Raw genomic sequence first — 23389 nt, forward strand, 5'->3', positions numbered from 1 at the left:
AGGAAAGTGTGGGATGTGTTAGCTCTTAGTTTACAATAAGTGGAAAAGTAATGTGTGTGTAGGGTTGCAAAATTCCAGTATCTTTCCCAAGTGTGCCAGTTTTCCAGAAAATCTGGTTGAAACATTCAAAGAATCAGGCAGGATATCCAGAATTCTCCAACCAGGATTTCTGAAAAACCTGAGAATTTTGGGAGAGCTGACTGAATTTTGTAACCCTATAGAGGTGACATTGTTCTTGGAGAAAGCGTAAAAGAGAGACAAATGGAGAGAGAGAACAAAATAATGAAAGACAGAGGTCTTACATTGTAGAGGATGTCCACCCATCCCTCCATGGTGATGCACTGGAAGACGGTGAGCACGGCAAACAGGATGTTGTCAAAGTTGGTGATGCCGTAGTTGGGGCCGATCCAGTACTCTGTACACTCTGTACCATTAGGACACATCCTGGCTGGGGCCTCCGTACCACAGGGGAACGCTGCTGCTCGCTCACCTGGATGGGGGGAGAAGAGAAAGAAGGGAGAGAGAGGGGAGAGTGGGGGTGGGGAGAGAGAGGAGGAGGGAGGGGGAGTGGTAGAGACAGAGGGATAGAAAAAGAACAGGGAGAGATGGGGTGAGGGAGGGAGGAGGGGGGACACAGGGGAGAGGGGGAGGGAGAGAGTGAGTTACTGTAATTACAACACATACAGTAAAACAAACACCCTGGCAGATTAAGTGAGCTTAAAATATGGTACACACACACACACACACACACACACACACACACTCACTAACATGCACTCAGTGCACACCTGCTGATGAATCACACACACAGCAACGTGCAGCTGGGAAGATGTTACCAGTGCCTTGAGCTGATTTGTTACCCCACTGTTCTTTACTAAAATAACTCACATGTACACACACACACACATACATTAGCAGGCTGTCAAGACCTCTCACACCACCACCACACGAGAGGGTCAAACACACACACACACAACCTCCAGCTGGTAGAGCCGTCAACACTATGATCAACTCACACCCTCCATTGACACTGATGGCATAAAGTATGCATACAGGAACTGTTTTCTATCAGATCCATGTTCACCTCCACATCAACACATTGACTCCAGTGGGAGAATATCTATCTATTTCAGCTCCATCAACTCCTTATTGAGAGACACTTATTTATCCAACCTTGAGAGGTGATCTATCAAAATCTGTCTATAAAAGGCTATCAAAATGTAGACAAGTAAGGGAGGCCTAAAACTTGGTACTGTGTGTTGTGTTTCCATAACCTACTGTGTCTGTTTGTCTGTGTGTGTGTGTGTGTGTGTGTGTGTGTGTGTGTGTGTGTGTGTGTGTGTGTGTGTGTGTGTGTGTGTGTGTGTGAGCATACTACTACTGTGTACAGTACTGTGTGCAGTATGTGTGTGTAATCCATTCAGCACTCACCAGTGTCGACAGTGAAGCAGGTGGAGTGGAACTTGCCCATGTAGAACTCCACTCCGATAATGGCAAACATGAGTATGGCGAAGAAGAGCAGCATGCCTATCTGGAGCAGAGGCACCATGGCCTTCATGATAGACTTCAAAACCACCTGAAGACCTGTGGAGAGAGATAGATTGGGAAGGAAGAGAGATGGGGGGGTGAAGGGAGAGAAAGGTGCCATATGTTGACCATGTAAGATAAGATATGTCATACTTAATAAGTCAGTTTGTGTTTGTGTGTTTAGAAATGTATGATCTGTATACAAATCTTCCATATGTTATTCATGCTACAGTAATGTGATGGTGCACACTAAGTAACCTGTTGTTGATGTCAGTGACTTACTGGGGATGCCAGACACCAGTTTGAGTGGTCTCAGTACTCTCACCGCTCGCAGAGTCCTCAGGTCAAAGTCTGAGCCCACCGTGGCCAGGATCCTAGAGACACATACATGACAACGAGAGGAGAGTCAGGTGGGTGCATTCATAAGAGGCACGTAAAACAGTACACTCAGGGCAAGATATCTTCACCACTTTCTCTCTCTGTCAGTAAGGACAGTAGAGCAGCAGCAGGTCCTTAAATTGATGGGGTATTTGCCAGCTCATGCTTTTCACTACAATAATATGACATCAATACATACTGTATGTGAGGTTGATGCCAATCATATGGGTTGGTCTTGCCTGTGGTTCAGTACCAGCTGGTGAGATGCATCGTTTCATATTGGTTTCCCATCAGTGGGAGTGTGTGTGAAGCAGGTGTGTGTGGATGATAACTCAAGCTAAAGAGATAGACTGTAAGGATTAAAATAGTTGTGTGTGTGTGTGTGTGTGTGTGTGGTGTGTAGCTCTCAGTCACAGAGCCACAGCTGGCTGGCTGCATTATAAGCAGAAGCACATGGATGGGGGGGACAACTAAGTGCTGCACTAAAACCTACTGAAAAACATCACACACTGCGAGAGAGAGACAGAAATACAGTCAGGTCCAGAATTATTGGCACCATTGACAAAGATGAGCAAAAAAGACTGAATAAAATAAATAATAATACTGAGCTATACTGTATGCTCCCCCAAAAATTGGGAAATGATATGATCTTATGCTAATACAATTGCTCAGAGAAAGATATTTTGTTCAACAAGTATTATAAAATAAAACATTTAAAAGTTCATTACTGGCACCGGTTGCAAGGATAATAATGATGCTTTTTCTAGAATGTTTTATGAGATTGTAGTACACGTTGGGAGGGATCCTAATACAGAATCTTTACAGATCCTTGATATCCTTCGTCTAAAGACTGACCTCTTCAATTCAAACCACAGGTTTTAAATGGGTTTCATGTTGGCAGACTGAGATGGCCTTCTGCTTTCAATGCCAAATCCACCACTGGTGTGCAAGCTCTTTTTCATGTCATCTGACCATAGCAACGGTTCCAATCCAAGTGCCAATGCTGTTTATCAAACAGAACTCCAGGCTGTGTTATGGTCAGATGACATGAAACTAGATTTCTTTGGCCACACACACACCACTGTTGAGTTCAGCATTTAAAAAACAAAAGCATATGCAGAAAAGTACATCATACCTCTGATAAAATATGGTGGTGGATCTTTAATGTTATGGGGATATTTTGCTTCCACTGGACATGGAGCCCTTGTTAAGGTCCACAGCATCATGAACTTTAACAAGTACCTAGGACATTTTCGCCAAATACCTTTTTGCCTCTACCAGGAGGCTGACACTAGGCCGCAGGTGGATCTTCAAGCAAGACAGTAACCCCAAGCATGAACCAAAATCCACAAAGAAATTGTTAATTCACCACAAAAATAAACATTTTGGAATGGCCATCTCAGTCTCTGGACTAGAACACCAATTAATATACGTGGTTTGAATTGATGGGGGCAGTCCATAAGAGCAGACAAAGCATATCAAGGATCTGGTAAGCTTCTGTATGGCGGAATGGTCTAAGATCCTTCCCAATGTCTTCTCCAATCTCATGAAACAAAAGGCTCAGTGTTGTTATCCTCGCAAGGGTAGGTTGCAAGAGTATTGGTCACAGGGGTGGCAATAATGTTTTTGATTATTTTTAATTACAAAATATTTTTCTCAAAGCAATTGCATTAGTATAAAATAATATTTCACATTTTTAGCATACAATATATTGTATTTTTTGCTCATCTTTACCAAGGATGCCAATAATAGAGGTCGACCGATTATGATTTTTCAACACCGATACCGATTAATCGGACGATTTTAAAAATGTTTTATTTGTAATAATGACAATTACAACAATACTGAATGAACACTTATTTTAACGTAATATAATACATCAATAAAATCAATTTAGCCTCAAATAAATAATTAAACATGTTCAATTTGGTTTAAATAACGCAAAAACAAAGTGTTGGAGAAGAAAGTAAAAGTGCAATATGTGCCATGTAAGAAAGCTAATGTTTCAGTTCCTTGCTCAGATCATGAGAACATATGAAAGCTGGTGGTTCCTTTTAACATGAGTCTTCAATATTCCCAGGTAAGAAGTTTTAGGATGTAGTTATTATAGGAATTATAGGACTATTTCTCTATACCATTTGTATTTCACATACCTTTGGATGTTCTTATAAGCACTTTAGTATTGCCAGTGTAACAGTATAGCTTCCGTCCCTCTCCTCGCCCCTACCTGGGCTCGAACCAGGAACACATCGACAACAGTCACCCTCGAAGCAGCGTTACCCATGCAGAGCAAGGGGAATAACTACTCCAAGTCTCAGAGCAAGTGACGTTTGAAACGCTATTAGCACGCACCTCGCTAACTAGCTAGCCATTTCACATCGGTTACACCAGCCTAATCTCAGGAGTTGATGGGCTTGAAATCATAAACAGCGCAATGCTTGAAGCACAGCAAAGAACTGCTGGCAAAACACACGAAAGTGCTATTTGAATGAATGCTTACAAGCCTGCTGCTGCCTACCATCGCTTAGTCAGACTGCTCTATCAAATCATAGACTTAGTTATAACATAATAACACACAGAAATACGAATCTGGAAACTATCATCTCGAAAACAAGACATTTATTCTTTCCGTGAAATACGGAACCGTTCCGTATTTTATCTAATGGGTGGCATCCATAAGTCTAAATATTCCTGTTACATTGCATAATCTTCAATGTTATGTTATAATTACGTAAAATTCTGGCAAATTAGGCGGCCCAAACTGTTGCTTATACCCTGACTCTGCGTGCAATGAACGCAAGAGAATTGACACAATTTCACCTGGTTAATATTGCCTGCTAACCTGGATTTCATTTAGCTAAATATGCAGGTTTAAAAATATATACTTCTGTGTATTGATTTTAAGAAAATAATTTATGTTTATGGTTAGGTACACATTGGAGCAAGGACAGTCCTTTTTCGCGAATACGCACCACATCGATTATATGCAACGCAGGACACGCTATATAAACTAGTAATATCACCAACCATGTGTAGTTAACTAGTGATTATGATTGATTGATTGATTGTTTTTATAAGATAAGTTTAATGCTAGCTAGTAACTTACCTTGGCTTTCTGCATTCGCATAACAGGCAGGCTCCTCGTGGAGTGCAATGAGAGGCAGGTGGTTAGAGCGTTGGACTAGTTAACTGTAATGTTGCAAGATTGACTCCCTGAGCTGACAAGGTAAAAATCTGTCGTACTGCCCCTGAACAAGGCAGTTAACCCACCGTTCCTAGGCTGTCATTGAAAATAAGAATGTGTTCTTTAACTGACTTGCCTAATTAAATGAAGATTAAATAAAGGTGTAAAAAAAAAATCGGGCAAATCGGTTTCCAAAAATACCAATTTGAATCTAATCTAATAATCTAATTTACATAAGTATTCACACCTCTTTGCTGCATCCAATTTCCTTTGATCATCCTTGAGAAGTCACTGCAACTTGATTGGAGTCCATCTGTGGCCAATTCAATTGTTTGGACATGTTCCACAGTTGGCAGTGCATGTCAGAGCAGAAACTATACCATACAGTCCAAGGAAATGTCTGTAGATCTCAGATAAAGAATTGTGATGAGGCATATATCTGGGGAAGAGAATAAAACCATTTCTAGGTTGTTGAAAGTTTCCAAAAGCACAATGGTCTCCATCATTGGGAAATTCAAAAAATATGGAGCTCTGTGGACAACTCCTTTGACGTCATAGTTTGGTTTTTGCTCTGACATGCACTGTCACCTGTGGGACCTTATATAGACAGGTGTGTGCCTTTCCAAATCATGTCCAATCAATTGAATTTACCGCAAGTGAACTTCAATCAAGTTGTAGAAACAATTCAAAGATGATCAATGGAAACATGATGCATCTGAGCTCAATTTTGAGTCTCATTGCAAAGGGTCTGAATACTTATGTAAATAAGGTTGCTGTTTTTTAATTTGTACAAATTTGCAAAAAAATCTAAACCTGTTTTCACTTTGTCATTATGGGGTACTGTGTGAAGATTGAGGGAAAAAAATAGGTTATCAATTTTAGATTAAGGCTGTAACTTAACAAAATTTGGAAAAAGTCAAGGGGTCTGAATACTTTCCGAATGCACTGTAAATGCAGAATTTCCAGACCCACATACAGTATGTACACTACGAACCCTTTGTCTGTATATTCTGTTTATCGTCTGTATATTCTGTTTATTGTGGCAGCACCATTTCAGAGTCAAAATCCTGTACATGCAAATGTATATGGCGAATAAAGCTGATTCTGACACGTTAACCTGAGTTTAGCTGGTTTATCATATGTCAGTTTACAATTATTATTTGGGATTGGTTATGTACTGGATAAACTGTAGCACGTAGCAGATTATCCCTTAATTCAAAATCCCCATGTGCTGTGTGTGTGTGTGTGTGTGTGTGTGTGTGTGTGTGTGTGTGTGTCCTAAATATTCGATCCTGCCTCTAATTAGCTGACTCGGTTTACGGTGTTTGCTAGAACTGACTCTGCTATTCGTTTTACAGACAAACGTTGCTGGCAAGTTAGCTAGCTAACTTTACCAAGTAGATTCTACAAGGTATAGTATACCTATTAGGTTTTATTTCCCAATTCATTTGGTTATCATGCTGCTGGGTTTCCAAACAGACGCCTCTGCAATGCATTGCAAGCAGAATGCTCGTAATAGCCAATCACAACACTGGACTGCCCAAGGGCATGAATTTGTTAGTTCTTCCATCACTCCAGTGACCAATCTAAGGTCTCTAGACACGCACCTATCGTTAACTTTGCCCCCCACCAGTCTGAAATCCAAACCCAAAGTTGCCCAGACATGAGAGAGAACAATTGAAGAAATTGTGAGTGAAAACTTGACATTGACAAGTGACTATTGCTGGTGGACGATTCAAGCGTCCCAAAAACCTTTTTACACATTTTAATCATGTTTCTTTGCTTACAGTTCAATCTATACGTACTGTTGAATATTTTTGGGGGCGTTGATCTGTGCAAATGATGTTTTGCTGCTTAAAGTCACACTTGCAAACTCTAAAGTTTAAATTTCACTCTTGACTGGCCTGTGCACTCGCGGGACCCATCCTCTGCTTGCTCAACCACATTTTTTTTCGCACATAACTAATTCAGTGTTTGCTGAGTCATCTTAAAGTATGACTCAGAAATACAAAACAGGCTTAATTAGCTACCTTGCAATGCCACACTTATGAGCCCCGAAATACAGAATGAGTTGCTTGAGTGTGCAGCATCATTGTTACTGTGGAGGATAAAAGATGAAGTTCATTCTGCTCCTTCCACATATTTTTCCATACTAGCAGATTAATATAAAGATCAATCTAAACGAGAATTTATTGCTGTGTGCATTCGATACATTCATGCTGGAATTATTTTTTTTTTATTTCACGTTTATGTAACCAGGTAGGCCAGTTGAGAACAAGTTCTCAAAAAAATATAAAGTAAAGCAAAGCAGTGCGACACAAACAACAACACAGAGTTACACATGGAATAAACAAACATACAGTCAATAACACAATAGTCTATATACAATGTGTGCAAATGAAGTAGGATAAGGGAGGTAAGGCAATAAATAGGCCATAGTGGAGAAAAAAATTACAATATAGCAATTAAAAACACTGGAGTGATAGATGTGCAGGAGATGAATGTACAAGTAGAGATACTGGGGTGCAAAGGAGCAAAATACATAAATAAATAACAGTATGGGGATGAGGTAGTTGGATGGGCTATTTACAGATGGGCTATGTACAGGTGCAGTGATCAGTGAGCTACTCTGACAGCTTGTGCTTAAAGTTAATGAGGGAGATATGAGTCTCTAGCTTCAGTGATTTTTTCAGTTCATTCCAGTCATTGGCAGCAGAGAACTGGAAGGAAAGGCGGCAAAATTAGGAATTGGCTTTGGGGGTGACCAGTGAAATATATCTGCTGGAGAGCGTGCTACGGGTGGGTGCTGCTATGGTGACCAGTGAGCTGAGATAAGGCGAGGCTTTACCGAGCAAAGACTTATAGATGACCTGGAGCCAGTGGGTTCGGCGACGAATATGAAGTGAGTGGCAGCCAGAGAGAGCATACAGGTCGCAGTGGTGGGTAGTATATGGGGCTTTGGTGACAAAACGGATGGCACTGTGATAGCCTCCAACACTCTACTCAGCAAATTGGATGCAGTCTATGTTGTAAATGACATTGCCGAAGTCAAGGATCGCTAGGATAGTCAGTTTTACGAGGGTATGTTTGGCAGCATGAGTGAAGGATGCCTTGTTGCGAAATAGGAAGCCGATTCTAGATTTAATTTTGGATTGGAGATGCTTAATGTGAGTCTGGAAGGAGAGTTTACAGTCTAACCAGACACCTAGGTATTTGTAGTTGTCCACATATTTGAAGTCAGAACCGTCCAGAGTAGTGATACTGGACGGGCGGGCAGGTGTGGGCAGCGATCGGTTGAAGAGCATGCATTTAGTTTTACTTGCATTTCTGAGCTTTTGGAGGCCACAGAAGGAGAGTTGTATGGCATTGAAGCTCGTCTGGAGGTTGGTTAACACAGTGTCCAAAGAAGGGCCAGAAGTATACAGAATGGTGTCGTCTGCGTAGAGGTGGATCAGAGAATCACCAGAAGCAAGAGCGATATCATTGATGTATACAGAGAAGAGAGTCGGCCCGAGAATTGAACCCTATGGCACCCCCATAGAGATTGCCAGAGGTCCAGAAAACAGGCCCTCTGATTTGACACACTGAACTCTGTCTGAGAAGTAGCTGGTGAACCAGGCGTGGCAGTCATTTGAGAAACCAAGGCTGTTGAGTCTGCTGATAAGAATTTGGTGATTGACAGAGTCAAAAGCCTTGGCCAGGCCGATGAATACAGCTGCACAGTATTGTCTCTTATCGATGGCGGTTATAATATCGTTTAGGACCTTGAGCGTGGCTGAGGTGCACCCATGACCAGCTCGGAAACCAGATTGCATAGCAGAGAAAGTACGCTGGGATTCAAAATGGTTGGTGATCTGTTTGTTAACTTGGCTTTCGAAGACCTTAGAAAGGCATGGTAGGATAGATATAGGTCTGTAGCAGTTTGGGTCTAGAGTGTCTCCCCCTTTGAAGAGGGGGGTGACCGTGGCCGCTTTCTAATCTTTGGGCGATACGAAAGAGATGTTGAACAGGCTAGTAATAGGGGTTGCAACAATTGTGGTGGATAATTTTAGAAAAGAGAGGGTCCAGATTGTCTTGCCCAGCTGATTTGTAGGGGTCCAGAATTTGCAGCTCTTTCAGAACATCAGCTATCTGGATTTGGGTGAAGGAGAAATGGGGGAGGTTTGGGAAAGTTGCTGTGGGGGGTGCAGAGCTGTTGACCAGGGTAGGGGTTAAAAAAGTTTGAAATATCCAATAAATGTCGTTCCACTTCATGATTGTGTCCCACTTGTTGTTGATTCTTCACAAAAAAATACAGTTTTATATCTTTATGTTTGAAGCCTGAAATGTGGCAAAAGGTCGCAAAGTTCAAGGGGGCCGAATACTTTCGCAAGGCACTGTATATACATGGGACATGACAAGATGAAGACAAAGACGTCTGACTGCTATACTATCTTGGACTTGATTAAAGAAAGAGCTGTTGGGTTTATGGAAACTGCTGACTTGTCTGCACAAGGAATTTCTCAGAAAATACTTGAAGTGTTATAACCCCTGGAGTTGGATCCCACTCTGTGTGAGGGTTTTTGTTTCGATGGCGCTTCAGTCATATCGGGGAACAGACGAGGGGTAGAAGTCCTACTAAAGCAAATATTTAAGCAAGCGGTATATGTGCATTGCAACTCCCACCATCTGAATTTGGTTCTGTGCACCGCGACAAAAAGTGTCGGGACATGTCAGTACTTTTTTTGACACAGTAAACTAGTTACACACGTTTATGAGTGGATCCCACAGACATGCTGGATTCATAGAAGTACAGAAAGAGTTGCATCCCGATAGACCGTGTATCGAGCTAGAAAGATCCACGGATGTACATTGGAGTTCAAAATCAGGGTCTGTGAGTAAAGTGCTGTTACTGCTATATGACATTTTAGAGGTTCTTGCAGATTTTCCAGAGGCTTGTGGACAAACCAAATTAGAAGCCGATGCCCTCTTACAACAAATCCAGAAAAATGTTAGTCACATTTAGTCAATTGTTTGACACTAGTGATTTTAAAGCTCTACCTTGTCTGTGACGGACTGTATTGGTTTAATTGAAATCCTCCAAAGCAGCTTTTCTACGTTCAGAGAGAACTCAGGCGGAGACTTTGATAAAATTCTCAAGCTAACTGAAGAGATGATGATTAAGCATGATATTAGTAATTGGGATGTGAGCGCATCACGGCAGCAAAAAATGCCTGTAAAATTGGCAGTGTAGTCAGAACTTCCTTAGGGAAAACATCCAACATCAAGAGTGACAGTGACCTGAGGCAACTTTGGAACAATATTCTAGACAGACAGATTACTGAGTTGAACTCAAGATTTCAAGAAGACACAGACTCATGCAAGCTGCTGCCTCCTTTTCCAAAGAATCCCAAACCTGCGGCCTTAAAGAGCAGCTGAAGACCACATGCGACCTTAATACGATATCAATTGAGGATGCTGAATTCACTGTTTTTATTCAGCAGTTGAGTCGCAAAATGAACATGGGAAAGAGTGAGTTTTCCTCCATAATGAGTGTACTTGACAGCTGCCCTGATGATATTTTCCCTAATATAAACTCTCTGTTAAGGATCACTGTCACACTTCAATGACATCATGCAGTGTAGAGAGACTTTTCTCAACAACAACTAGGATAAAAGAAATCGTCTTCGCACATCAATGACAAGGGCCCGGCTGAACCTCTTCAGTTTGCTGTCTTTTGAGCGTCAACTGACAGATACATTGGATTATGATGAAATCATCACCATATTCAACTCAAAGCCTCGACGTCTGTGCCTTATGATGTAAGTCACGCCTTATGTATGGTACGTCTACGAAAGGAAAGTTACCATTTTATAGTAATAATGCCCACCATGGTATAAATTGAATCATCAAATATAAGCTTGCTTGCCCATCGAGATTAAAGTGAGTCTGAAGATGAGTTTTATATTACTGGGAAGTTGGCAACTGGTCTAAAGTTACTGCCTTTTTTAATGTGCTGGGATAGGTAATTATTTGTATACAGTTGAAGTCGGAAGTTTACATACACCTTAGCCAAGTACAGTTTTTCACAATTCCTGACATTTAATCCTAGTAAAAACTCCTTGTTTAAGGTCAGTTAGGATCACCACTTTATTTTAGGAATGTGAAATGTCAGAATAATAGTAGAGAGAATTATTAATTTCAGCTTTTATTTCTTTCATCATATTCCCAGTAGGTCAGAAGTTTACATACACTTAATTAGTATTTGGTAGCATTGCCTTTATATTGTTTAACTTGGGTCAAACATTTCGGGTAGCCTTCCACAAGCTTCCCACAATAAGTTGGGTGAATTTTGGCCCATTCCTCCTGACAGAGCTGGTGTAACAGTCAGGTTTGAAGGCCTCCTTGCTCGCACATGCTTTTTCATTTCTGCCCATAATCGTTCTATAGGATTGAGGTCAGGGCTTTGTGATGGCCACTCCAATACTTTTACTTTGTTGTCCTTAAGCCATTTTGCCACAACTTTGGAAGTATGCTGAGGGTCATGTCCATTTGGAAGACCCATTTGCGACCAAGCTTTAACTTCCTGCCTGATGTCTTGAGATGTTGCTTCAATATATGCACATCATTTTTCTTCCACATAATGCCATCTATTTTGTGAAGTGCACCAGTCCCTCCTACAGCAAAGCACCCCCACAACATGATGCTGCCACCCCCGTGCTTCACGGTTGGGATGGTGTTCTTCAGCTTGCAAGCCTCCCCCTTTTTCCTCCAAACATAACAATGGTCATTATGGATAAAAAATTATATTTCTGTTTCATGAGACTAGTGGACATTTCTCCAAAAAGTACAATCTTTGTCCCCATGTGCAGCTGCAAACTGTATTCTGGCTTTTTTATGGAGGTTTTGAAGCAGTGGCTTCTTCCTTGCTGAGCGGCCTTTCAGTTTCTGTCGATATAGGACTCGTTTTACTGTTGATGTAGATACTTTTGTACCTGTTTTCTCCAGCATCTTCACAAGGTCCTTTGCTGTTGTTCTGGGATTGATGGTCCCATGGTGTTTATACTTGCGTACTATTGTTTGTACAGATGAACGTGGTACCTTCAGGCATTTGGAAATTGCTCCCACGGATGAACCAGACTTGTGGAGGTCTACAATTTATTTCTGAGGTCATGGCTGATTTCCTTTGATTTTCCCATGATGTCAAGCAATGAGGCCCTGAGTTTGAAGGTAGGCCTTGAAATATATTCACAGTTACACCTCCAATTGACTCAAATGGTGTCAATTAGCTTATCAGAAGCTTCTAAAACCATGACATAATTTTCTGGAATTTGCCAAGCTGTTTAAAGGCACAGTCAATTATGTATGTATGTAAACTTCTGACCCACTGGAATTGTAATACAGTGAATTATAAGTGAAATATTCTGTCTGTAAATAATTGTTTTAAAAATTACTTGTGTCATTCACAAAGTAGATTTCTTAACCGACTTGCCAAAACGATAGTTTGTTAAAACAAGAAATTTGTGGAGTGGTTGAAAAACTAGTTTCAATGAATCCAACCCTAAGTGTATGTAAACTTCCAACTTCAACTGTATGTAATGAGGTTGCTCCAAGTACTATGCACTAGTATGAAACGATTGTATTACGAAATAATATACAGTGCACACCGCAAATTAAATAAATAAGTAGAAAAAATGGCAATCCAAATTTTTCTAGGCCTACCCCAAATCAATCATTCTGGCTATACTCCTGGCTATACGTGCCGTATTTGTGAGTGCAGTCATTTCTGAGTATTGATTATTTATCCTTTATTTTACCAGGTAAGTTGACTGAGAACACGTTCTCATTTGCAGCAACGACCTGGGGAATAGTTACAGGGGAGAGGAGGGGGATGAATGAGCCAATTGTAAACTGGGGATTATTAGGTGATGGTTTGAGGGGCAGATTGGGAATTTAGCCAGGACACTGGGGTTAACACCCCTACTCTTATGATAAGTGCCATTCGCTCTTTAATGACCTCAAAGAGTCAGGACACCCATTTAACGTCCCACCCGAAAGACAGCACCCTACACAGGGCAGTGTCCCCAATCACATATATTTTTTTTTAGACCAGAGGAAAGAATGCCTCCTACTGGCCCTCCAACACCACTTCCAGCAGCATCTGGTCTCCCATCCAGGAACTGACCAGGACCAACCCTGCTTAGCTTCAGAAGCAAGCCAGCAGTGATATGCAGGGTGGTAGGCACAGTAGTAAGTATTTCTTCAGGTGAACAAAAATCTCTCCTCTTAAATTAATTTACTGCATGCGGAAATGCCTTTCTGCTTGATCTAAGTCAGACTCGCAAGCTCTCAAGTTTAATTTGCGTTCAACGACACTGGCCTGCACTCGCGGCACCCGTCCTCTGCTCGCTCGACCACAGATCTTCTCCCTCGACTCAAGTGTTTGCTTGTGCAATGATGTTTCATCTTGCTCGCGTCCGTTCGACTGTTGAATCGGAATTGACACCATATCAGCCCGAATCAATGATGAAACCTTGTGTGTGTGTGTGTGTGTGTGTGTACGTGTGTGTGTGTGAGTGAGATGGGGACAGGAGGGCATGGTTTTATGTCTGAGGAGCAGACAGGCAGCTGGGAGTTGAAGAGGAGTGGGTTTTATTATCTCTTTATCATCACCACAATATATCTATGTGGGCGCCAGGCGATGCCACGGGAAATATAAAGGGTGATTCTATCAGCCATCAGTCACACACTCGGCGCCTGCTAGCCACACACAGTCAGACGGCGGGTGTGTATGCATTTCACAAAGACACACAGAAAATGTTTTATCTTGTGGGTCCTTGGTGATGTTTCCCTATCCTGTGAGTCACCCCTTATCAGTATACCAAAACATAGCATATGGCAGAAATCTTAAGCATATATTGTGGAGAGCATTCACCTGTATGAACCTTTGGACTGAGCCCACTCTCTGGGGGGGTGGGGCTTTTTCAATATATCTATATTTTTTTCAGTAAAAAAATGGATGTAGTAATGGCAGAATGTCCCTTTAACCCTAAAATCAACAACACACAGGTAACTGCCAAAATAAAGGAAACACAAAATAAGGGAAATAAGGGATACAAGTACATTATTTATAACCTTAAAAGTGCCAATTAAACATTTCACAGTATCAAGCTGTAACACTTTATTTTATTAATGTTATGTAACAAGTAAATTGTTTAAATCTCTCCAAATAAGCATATCTTTTACACATTTTACATACCAGTCAAATTTGATGTTTAGAAATATGTTTTTATGCTTTGAACAGTTATTTTGATCAATTTCATCCATAGCAACTTGTCATGTACATGTTACTGTTATTCATTAAAAGTGTTTCTGTGATGTTTAGAAATTGGCGATTGAGCTAATCTGACATACCAGTACAACTAAAGACTTTCAGCATGCTTAGGAATGCTATGGGCTATCAACTCAGTTCCAATTGCATCTGAAAGATGATACTCTCAACTTGGTAAAGAGACATTGACAGAAAGCTAATTATGTTTTTATATTTTTTGTGTTATAGTGGCTGCCACGCCCTCCAGGGGCCAAATCTAGGGTGGCTCCATATCGATATATCTACCTTTGTGATAAATGTGATGCTTTTACCATTAAGTGCATGATTGAGTCACATTTAAAAAATGTAATTCCTCCAGAAATCATGGTAAGTGGTGTATTTTGGTCGGTGACTAGCTGCTTGACAGTCTTCAAATTTGGTGCTTCGAAGGTTAAGCGTATATTGTGGAGAGCATTCAACTGTATATGGACTGAGCCCACTCACTGGGGCTATATTAATGATATATTCTAGTTGGTCTACAGCTCTGTTCCTAGAAGCTAACAGGCAGACCTGTGGCAGGCAGAGACTCCACACCAAACCACACACCAAGCCAAGGTACCAGGCAGAAACACCATTACTACTACACTGAGCAAAAATAAAAAGATCCCAGAAATGTTCCATATGCACAAGAAACGTATTTCTTTTTTTGTGCACAAATTTGTTTACATTCCTGTTAGTGAGCATTTCTACTTTCTCAAGATAATCCATCCACCTGACATGTGTGGCATATCAAGAAGCTGATTAAAACCTCTTCTGGATAGGACCCTTCATCTCAATTTCAACCTAAAATGACATACCCAAATCTAACTGCCTGTAACTCAGGACCCGCAGCAAGGATTTGTATATTCTTAATACTATTTGAATGGAAAAACTATGAAGTTTGTGGAGATGTGAAATTAATGTAGGAGAATATAAAACAATACATCTGGGAAAAGATAAAAACAAAAAAAACATGTGTTTTCTATTTTATCATCTTTGATATGCAAAAGAAAGGCCATACATTGAGATAGGAAGCTGGGGATAATTTAGATGTTGTCCACATTCAAGAATGAGAGAGCTACATAATATTTAGAATGAAGTCTCTCAGGTGTCCCTCACAAGTTTGCCCAAATGTACCCAAGTGGCCGAATTAATAAATGTATACATTTTCAAGTATATAACTATAGAGAACATACAAAAATGCTATGGTAATAAAACATTTAAGTTTACACACTCCCAGGAATGTCATACATGATGGATCATTAGCTTCCCTACATAAAAGGTACATAAAAGGTACTAACGCGACGAGAACGCTGATCCAATGCCTCCCAACACAAACGTTAACTATTTAAGATAAGGGCCAAGTTAGCAACCAACACTGATCTAATAGCATACTGTAAGTACACACAGCACAAACAATGTGAAAAAAAAATGTACACACTATTTTTATTTATCCTTAATTGTATCAGGGGGTGAGCCCTGCATCAATACATCAAATACACAACACATATCTAGAAACATATATATTATATAGAGTATGGGGAACACCATCACTATAATGAAATATGAAGATCAATAGGCAATAAGATACTCAAACCACAGCATGTCATAGCCAATATAACATACACATAGGCTATGCTAATACATTGTATGTCTCAGGAATATATATAAACTCAGCAAAAAAAGAAAAGTCCCCTTTTCAGGACCCTGTCTTTCAAAGATAATTCGTAAAAATCCAAATCCAGATCTGTGAAGTTAAGGGTTTAAACACTGTTTCACATGCATGTTCAGTGAACCATAAACAATTAACATGCACCTGTGTAACGGTCATTAAGACAGTAATAACTGACAGACGGTAGGCAATTATGGTCACAGTTATGAAAACTTAGGACACTAAAGCAGCCTTTCTACTGACTCTGAAAAACACCAAAAGAAATATGCCCAGGATCCCTGTTCATCTGGTTTAACATGCCTGAGGCATGCTGCAAGGAGGCATGAGGCCTGCAGATGTGGCCAGGGCAATAAATTGCAATATCCGTACTGTGAGACGCCTAAGACAGCGTTACAGGGAGACAGAACAGACAGCTGATCGTCCTCGCAGTGGTAGACCACGTGTAACAACACCTGCACAGGATCGGTACATCCGAACATCACACCTGCGGGACAGGTACAGGATGGCAACAACAACTGCCCGAGTTACACCAGGAACGCACAATCCCTCAATCAGTGCTCAGACTGTCCGCAATAGGCTGAGAGAGACTGGACGGAGGGCTTGCAGGCCTGTTATAAGGCAGATCCTCACCAGACCGGTACAAAGGGAATTCACATACTACTGGAAAGCCCAGCTCATTGGATATCCAGCTAGCTATGTTTTAAAACAATAGGTGGTCATTGGACCAAGACACTGTAATTCAAGTGAGCACCGCTTGTCTCATTGGTGCGTAATGATGTCTGACCTTCATGGGCTAATTGTCATGTTGTGTAGGCAATACATAATGTAGAAAGATGAAACACGTTTGCTTGCCTTCTAGAGTGTCTGAGGATTGCACAGAAACCAAACTTGACCGGGTTAAACAACGTTTTGCCGAATAGATATAATAAATTGTTTTCATTCATGCAAAGCGCAGTATACAACATGGACAGTGTAGGATTTGAAAATAGACTTTATCAAACAAAATAATGCTACATTTTATCTCTGGGACCCTCAGGAAGACCAGTCAGAGCAAGATTCTTGAATGACAGTACATTATTTACTGTCAGAGGTGAATGTATCAAACTAGTTGCCTTGATAAAAGTGTTGTTGTCGTGCACTATCCTCAAACAATGGCATGATATTTTTTCACTGTAATAGCTACTGTAAATTGCAGTTAGGTTAACAATCATTTAAGCTTTCTGACGATATAAGACATGTCTATGTCCCGGAAAGTTGGCTGTTGCTTACAACACCATTCTAGTCACATATCGCATATTGAGCAGCAACTGTCCCAATTTCGGGACATTGATTCTGTAGAGATTTTAAACAGCATGATCATTACACAGGTGCATCTTGTGCTGGGGCCAATAAAAAGGCACTCTAAAATGTGCAGTTTTGTCATACAACACAATGCCACAGACAATGCCATTGGCATGCTGATTGCAGGAATGTCCACCAGAGCTGTTGCCAGAGAATTTAATGTTCATTTTTCGACCATAGTCCAGAGCGGTTTTAGAGAATTTAGCAGTATGTTCAACCGGCCTCACAACCACAGACCATGTATATGGTGTCGTGTGGGTGAGCGGTTTGCTTGTGTCAACGTTGTGAACAGAGTGCCACATGGTGACGGTGGGTATGGGTTATGGTATGGGCAGGCATAAGCTACGGACAACAAACATAATTGCATTTAATCGATGGCAATTTGAATTCACAGAGGCCCATTGTCATGCCATTCATCCACCCCCATCACGTTTCAGCATAATAACGCACGGCCCCATGTCACAAGGATCTGTACACAATTCCTGGAGACTGAAAATGTCCCAGTTTCTCCATAGCCTGCATACTCACCAGACATGTCACGCATTGAGCAGGTTTGGGATGCTCTGGATCAACGTGTACAACAGCGTGTTCCAGTTCCCGCAAATATCCAGCAACTTCGTACAGTCCCAGAAGAGGAGTGGGACAACATTCCACAGGAAACAATCAACAGCCTGATCAACTCTATACGAAGGAGATGTGTCACACTGCTTGAGGCAAATGGTGTTCATGCAGATTTTTTATTTTATTTAACTAGGCAAGTCAGTTAAGAACAAATTCTTATTTACAATGACGGCCTACCAAAAGGCAAAAGGCCTCCTGCGGGGACGGGGGCTGGGATTAAAACTAAAAATCTAGGACCAAACACACATCACGACAAGAGAGATACCACAACACTACATAAAGAGAGACCTAAGACAACAACATAACATGGCAGCAACACAACATGACAACAACATGCTAGCAAGCACAAAACTAGCAGCACAAAACATAGTACAAACATTATTGGGCACAGAAAACAGCACAAAGGTCAAGAAGGTAGAGACAACAATATCTCACGGGAAGCAGGTACAACTGTCAGTAAGAGTGTCAATGATTGAGTCTTTGAATGAAGAGACAGAGATAAAACTGTCCAGTTTGAGTGTTTTTTGCAGCTCGTTCCAGTCGCTAGCTGCAGCGAACTGAAAAGAGGAGCGACCCAGGGATGATTTGACTGATTTTCTTATATGAACTGTAACTCAGTAAAATCTTTAAAATTTCTGTGCATTTCATCCTGTTACATTAGGATGCCTCAGTAGCTCTGGAGCCTGTGTGTGAATACAGCTCATCATTCCTTCCTCCAGATCCACCCGCGCAGAGAGAGAAAAAGGTTTCCTGCCCTCTGCGGGTGAGTGAGACACTTTAATTACTGAAACACAGCCAGTCTGGGGGCAACGATTGAGTTCTTCACACGTCCTGACTAAAGGAGACGCAATGTGCACTCCCAGAGGAGAAGGCAGTAGTGTGAGCACAGTGAGGGGAGTAGTGCGAGCACAAAAGCGTCTGCCTGACTGTCTACCTGATCCTCTGTGTCTGTCGGTCTGTCTCGATAGGCCAACAGCTTAATTCCAGACCTATGCCATGATACAGGCAGACAGAACGCCTTGCTTTCTTTATAGTTGTCTTTCTTAAAGGAAATGTACCCCCATGTTGAATGTTATATTGTTTTTGTGCATCTGAGAGATGTTCTATCAATTCCCTGGGTCAATAACTCATCTGAGTTATTGGTGTTCTAATTAGGTGTTCAAACTAGCAGACTATCGACCTATCGCGTTCATGTTGTCATGCTGCGTCACGCGGTTGCCAAGCTAAATCATCACATTGTGGATTTTGTAGGCGACTTGAGCTGCAACAGATTTTTGCTACCAACCTTATAATGCCAAAATTAAACATTAGTTCACCAAACATATTTTTCTCTCATATTAGTGTTATTTAACACTGTAAATTAAATTCATGAGTAGTTTTGGGTGGATTTGTCCATTAATGTCTCTAAATGCAAACACAAACATACAGAAATGACACACACCCTATGAACTGGCCATTAGACAAAGCCCATTTCTTGCCAATTAAAATTCATTTCTGCCATCTCTTCTAATAGAAAGGGACATCAGTCAAGTCCACCAATTACGTAGCGGCAGTCTTCACGTGTCATATCCTGTTAGTCTGCTAGGCGGGGGTCAACTCGTCAGTGAAGCTTTGACCACAGCCTCCCGCCACCATGTGATTTGAGAGGACAGCCGTGCCGAGACAGAAACGGAGAGAGGCATTTTCAACAATGCCCCATAAGGACGGGTCTAATGAATTCATTGTGCCTGCCAGGCCTCCTTTTGATCAAATATGGGCACCTTTGGCAGTCGCATTGACTGTGATGAACAGGGCGTCAACATGAGGAGTGATGAGACATTTTCAGATTAGAGCCATGAACATCTCAGACATCAAAGATCAGGACAGAAAAGTCAGACAAAACAAACTGTCCATCCCACGTCAACAATACGTCTTTCCCACGTCTTTTTCCTAGTCTCACGTAGCCAGAATTCATATTTTCGGGGTTGGCATGCATCCCATGAACCTGGAGAACCTAGAAACCTGATGCGTGCGGCTGTCTTTCTCCTAGTTCTATTACTGTCATTATGGGCAGATACAGTCTTTTAGAAATAATATTCTCTGAGTGTTGAACAGAGTAGCTTGAGCACTGATGTCACAGCAATCAGGCAGGGTACAACATGTTCTCCTTAGGGGTCCTCCTGTACTGTAGAAGTTGAAATCTGAGCCAGTCTCTTGCCTATTCCCACCTCAGTCAATTAACACAGCAGAGAAGGGAGGGGAGATGTTAGTTTTGCCACATTACTCACCCGTCCTCCCCCTCTCCTCCCCCGCCTCCTCCCCCCTCAGAACGTTAATTAATGCCAGTCCACTAATGTGTCCCAAGCTGATCCTGCACTAATTGCAGAAAAACAAAAAGAAAAGAGAAAAAATTGACTGAGTCATGTGTTTTCATTCCCTCTTCACACCCAATAGGATGCTCTTAGCCATTGCCAGATTTGGTAAATAAGGAAAGAAAAAAGTGTGGCTGTTGGGTTTTATCAAACTGACTGGCTGACTTGATGACAAAGCTATGGCAAGTCTCCGTGCCCTCCCTGCCCCTGCCACTAATTCAGCTAGAGGGGATGAAGGCTTTCTACCAAAACATTTAAATCACTCAATTATTCATTCTCACAATTTCCCCATAAGACAAAACAAAATAGTACACAAATCCTTAATTTTGGTAAATATTGAATAAATAGTGTGAAAATAGAAAGAAGCGGTGGCAGGCAGCCATTGTTGGAGTGAGTAATGCTCTGCTTCCTTCCCTGGTGGTAGCTGCATTGAGTGACGCTGGTTGTTAGAGACCAGAGCCTGCCGTGGCCTTGGGGGACAGAGAGAGAGAGAGAGGCTGACATCATGGTCTTATTATAGGCCCGTCCACCAAGGAACTCTGGAAGACCCAGCGCCAGATAATGAAAGGGGTCAGCTGACTGTGTCAGAGTCCCACTGCTGCCCACAGTACAGTACACCAGTGGTTCTCAGACTGGAGTGTCAGGAGAAGGATTTGTGGGGTCACGAGTGTGAAAAAGAATGGGAAAATATATATATATATTTTTTTATAGTTAGCTAGCTATGTTCCTTCAGCTGCATTGCAAGGCAAGCTTACACAACTGTACATTACATTTTTAAGTAAATGCTTTAGCTAGCTAGATTCTTTACATCCACAAGACGACAGCCTGGTTTGCTGGTTCTCAGGAGTCCCTAAAACATTCAACACAAATGACATATTCATTCTCCTAACACCAGCTAGTTGGCTAATGTTAGCATGTCAGATAACTTGCTCAATAGCGATTTTTGTAAATGAACTTTACGACAAACAAAAAAATATGCACAAGCTTTTGTCTGTAACATATTCCTCTCAATTGTACATACATTTTGCTTCAGTTGTTATGACGTTATAACTACTTACCTTTGCTTCCACCGTAATGTTTTGTCAGTCATCTTTGTTGAAGAACGCCACCAGGCACGGGTGGCTCGCGTCAAAATTCGTCATTGGAACCACTTGATATGATTGGTCATATAAAAACCTTGGGACCCAAATGCATAATGAGTGCTCTAACTCCCCCTTGTGGTGGTCTGGGATAATGAAGCCGTGATGCTGGGTACCTCTAAGTCCCACGGTGCAAGCTCGCAAATTTTAAAGGAGAAACAACTAATTGCAAAAGGGTTTTCAAATGATCAGTTAGCCTTTTAAAATGATAAACTTGGATTAGCTAACACAACGTGCCATTGGAACACAGGAGTGATGGTTGCTGATAATGGGCCTCTGTACGCCTATGTAGATATTCCATAAAATAAAAAGACGTTTCCAGCTACAATAGTTATTTACAACATTAACAATGTCTACACTGTATTTCTGATCAATTTGATGTTATTTTAAATGGACAGAAAATGTGCTTTTCTTTCAAAAACAAGAACATTTCTAAGTGACAGCAAACTTTTGAACGGTAGTGTACACACACAAACACATACACTCTTAGAAAAAAGGGTTCCAAAAGGGTTATTCGGCTGTCCCCATATGAGTACCCTTTCTGGTTACAGGTAGAACCCTTTTGGGTTCCATGTAGAACCCAAAAGGGTTCTACCTGGAACCAAAAAAGGTTATTCAAAAGGGTTATCCTATGGGGACAGCCAAATAACCATTATTAGGTTCTAGATACACTCTTAGAAAAAGAAGTCGACCCAGAACGCACATCCCACTGGGCACACAATGGTTGAATAAATGTTGTTTCCAAGTAATTTCAATAAAATTACATTGAATGTGGAATAGATGTTTAGTTGACGTCTGTGCCCAGTGGGATCACAGGCCTCTCCATAGAGATCCTATAATTAAAATGTATTCTATAAGTAACTCTATGGCACTGTCACTCAAAGCTAAGGAATAGGAGACTGCTGAACCAGAGTGATGTTAGCAGTAGAGGAGACATGGCAGAGAAGGGAGACGTTGAAAACAGATAACCAAAGGAATTGGTAATAAAGGATTTATAGTCAAAGATTAATCCTGTGCACATTTTGATTCAAAGCACTAAATGAGAGTAATTTAGTACGTTGATGTAAATATTCCAACAGATGAGGGCTGAGGTTTGAGAGTAGTTGACTATGGAAGGCAGATTCTAGTAGCCTTGAGGAAAGACAGAGAGATTAGAGCAGAGGGCAAATCATTGCGATATTCAACAGCAGTGATCCATTTGGAGGGAGCTATTTTCTCGTCCTTTTTTCATTAATATTAACAAATTGTGTATTAGTTGGCGCATCCTGCTCCGTTTGATTCAGAGGGTTTGTCACAACCTCTGCACTACCTCATTAAGACGTCTAGAGGTGGATCATCAAAATCATGGGATTAGTCTCAATTGTATTCCCTTGATTCCTCACATCCACCCTCCTGGCCTCAGATCTTCTGCTCCAATGTGCTTTGAGAAGGAGATGAGGAGGGAGGACATGAGGAATCAAGAATTCACTCCTGCTCTCCATTGCCACCTATGAAAAGGAATCATAGAAAACCACTACTGTACCTCAGAGCAGATTTCTATGACCCTCAACATTCACAAAAGGTTGACCCTTCTACAGTGAAGAAGAACAAACCTATGACATTGAAAATGCATGCTGTATTTCACTAATGCAATATTTCTACTCCGCTTCTACACTTCGCAAACTACTGATAATCACCTCATCTTCCAAAGCCAGACAATCTCTGATTGGTGCTTTCTGTAGCTGAGAGAGAGCGAGAGAGAGACACTGGGACACACATTAGCCAGAGACTTGAAACCATTTGCATTCACATTCATTTAGTCTAATTGGGCTGCATGTGTAAGAGGAAAGTAGAAAAGAGACAACAACC

The 23389-nt window shown here is 41.3% G+C and overlaps 1 protein-coding gene across 2 annotated transcripts in view; it reads right to left on the reverse strand.

The window, feature by feature from the left end:
• Positions 1–23389, reverse strand: part of LOC109868451 (voltage-dependent N-type calcium channel subunit alpha-1B) — a 213980-nt gene that overhangs the window by 125869 nt on the left and 64722 nt on the right. For both annotated transcript variants that reach the window (XM_031802801.1, XM_020458027.2), the window contains 3 exons: positions 1810–1901; positions 1432–1584; positions 303–490 (listed from right to left, as the gene is read on the reverse strand). In XM_031802801.1, the coding sequence (XP_031658661.1) occupies positions 303–490; positions 1432–1584; positions 1810–1901 (433 nt within the window). The remainder of the gene's footprint in view (positions 1–302; positions 491–1431; positions 1585–1809; positions 1902–23389) is intronic.

Source organism: Oncorhynchus kisutch, linkage group LG23, assembly GCF_002021735.2.
Source record: "Oncorhynchus kisutch isolate 150728-3 linkage group LG23, Okis_V2, whole genome shotgun sequence".
In the NCBI taxonomy this organism is placed as follows: domain Eukaryota; kingdom Metazoa; phylum Chordata; class Actinopteri; order Salmoniformes; family Salmonidae; genus Oncorhynchus; species Oncorhynchus kisutch.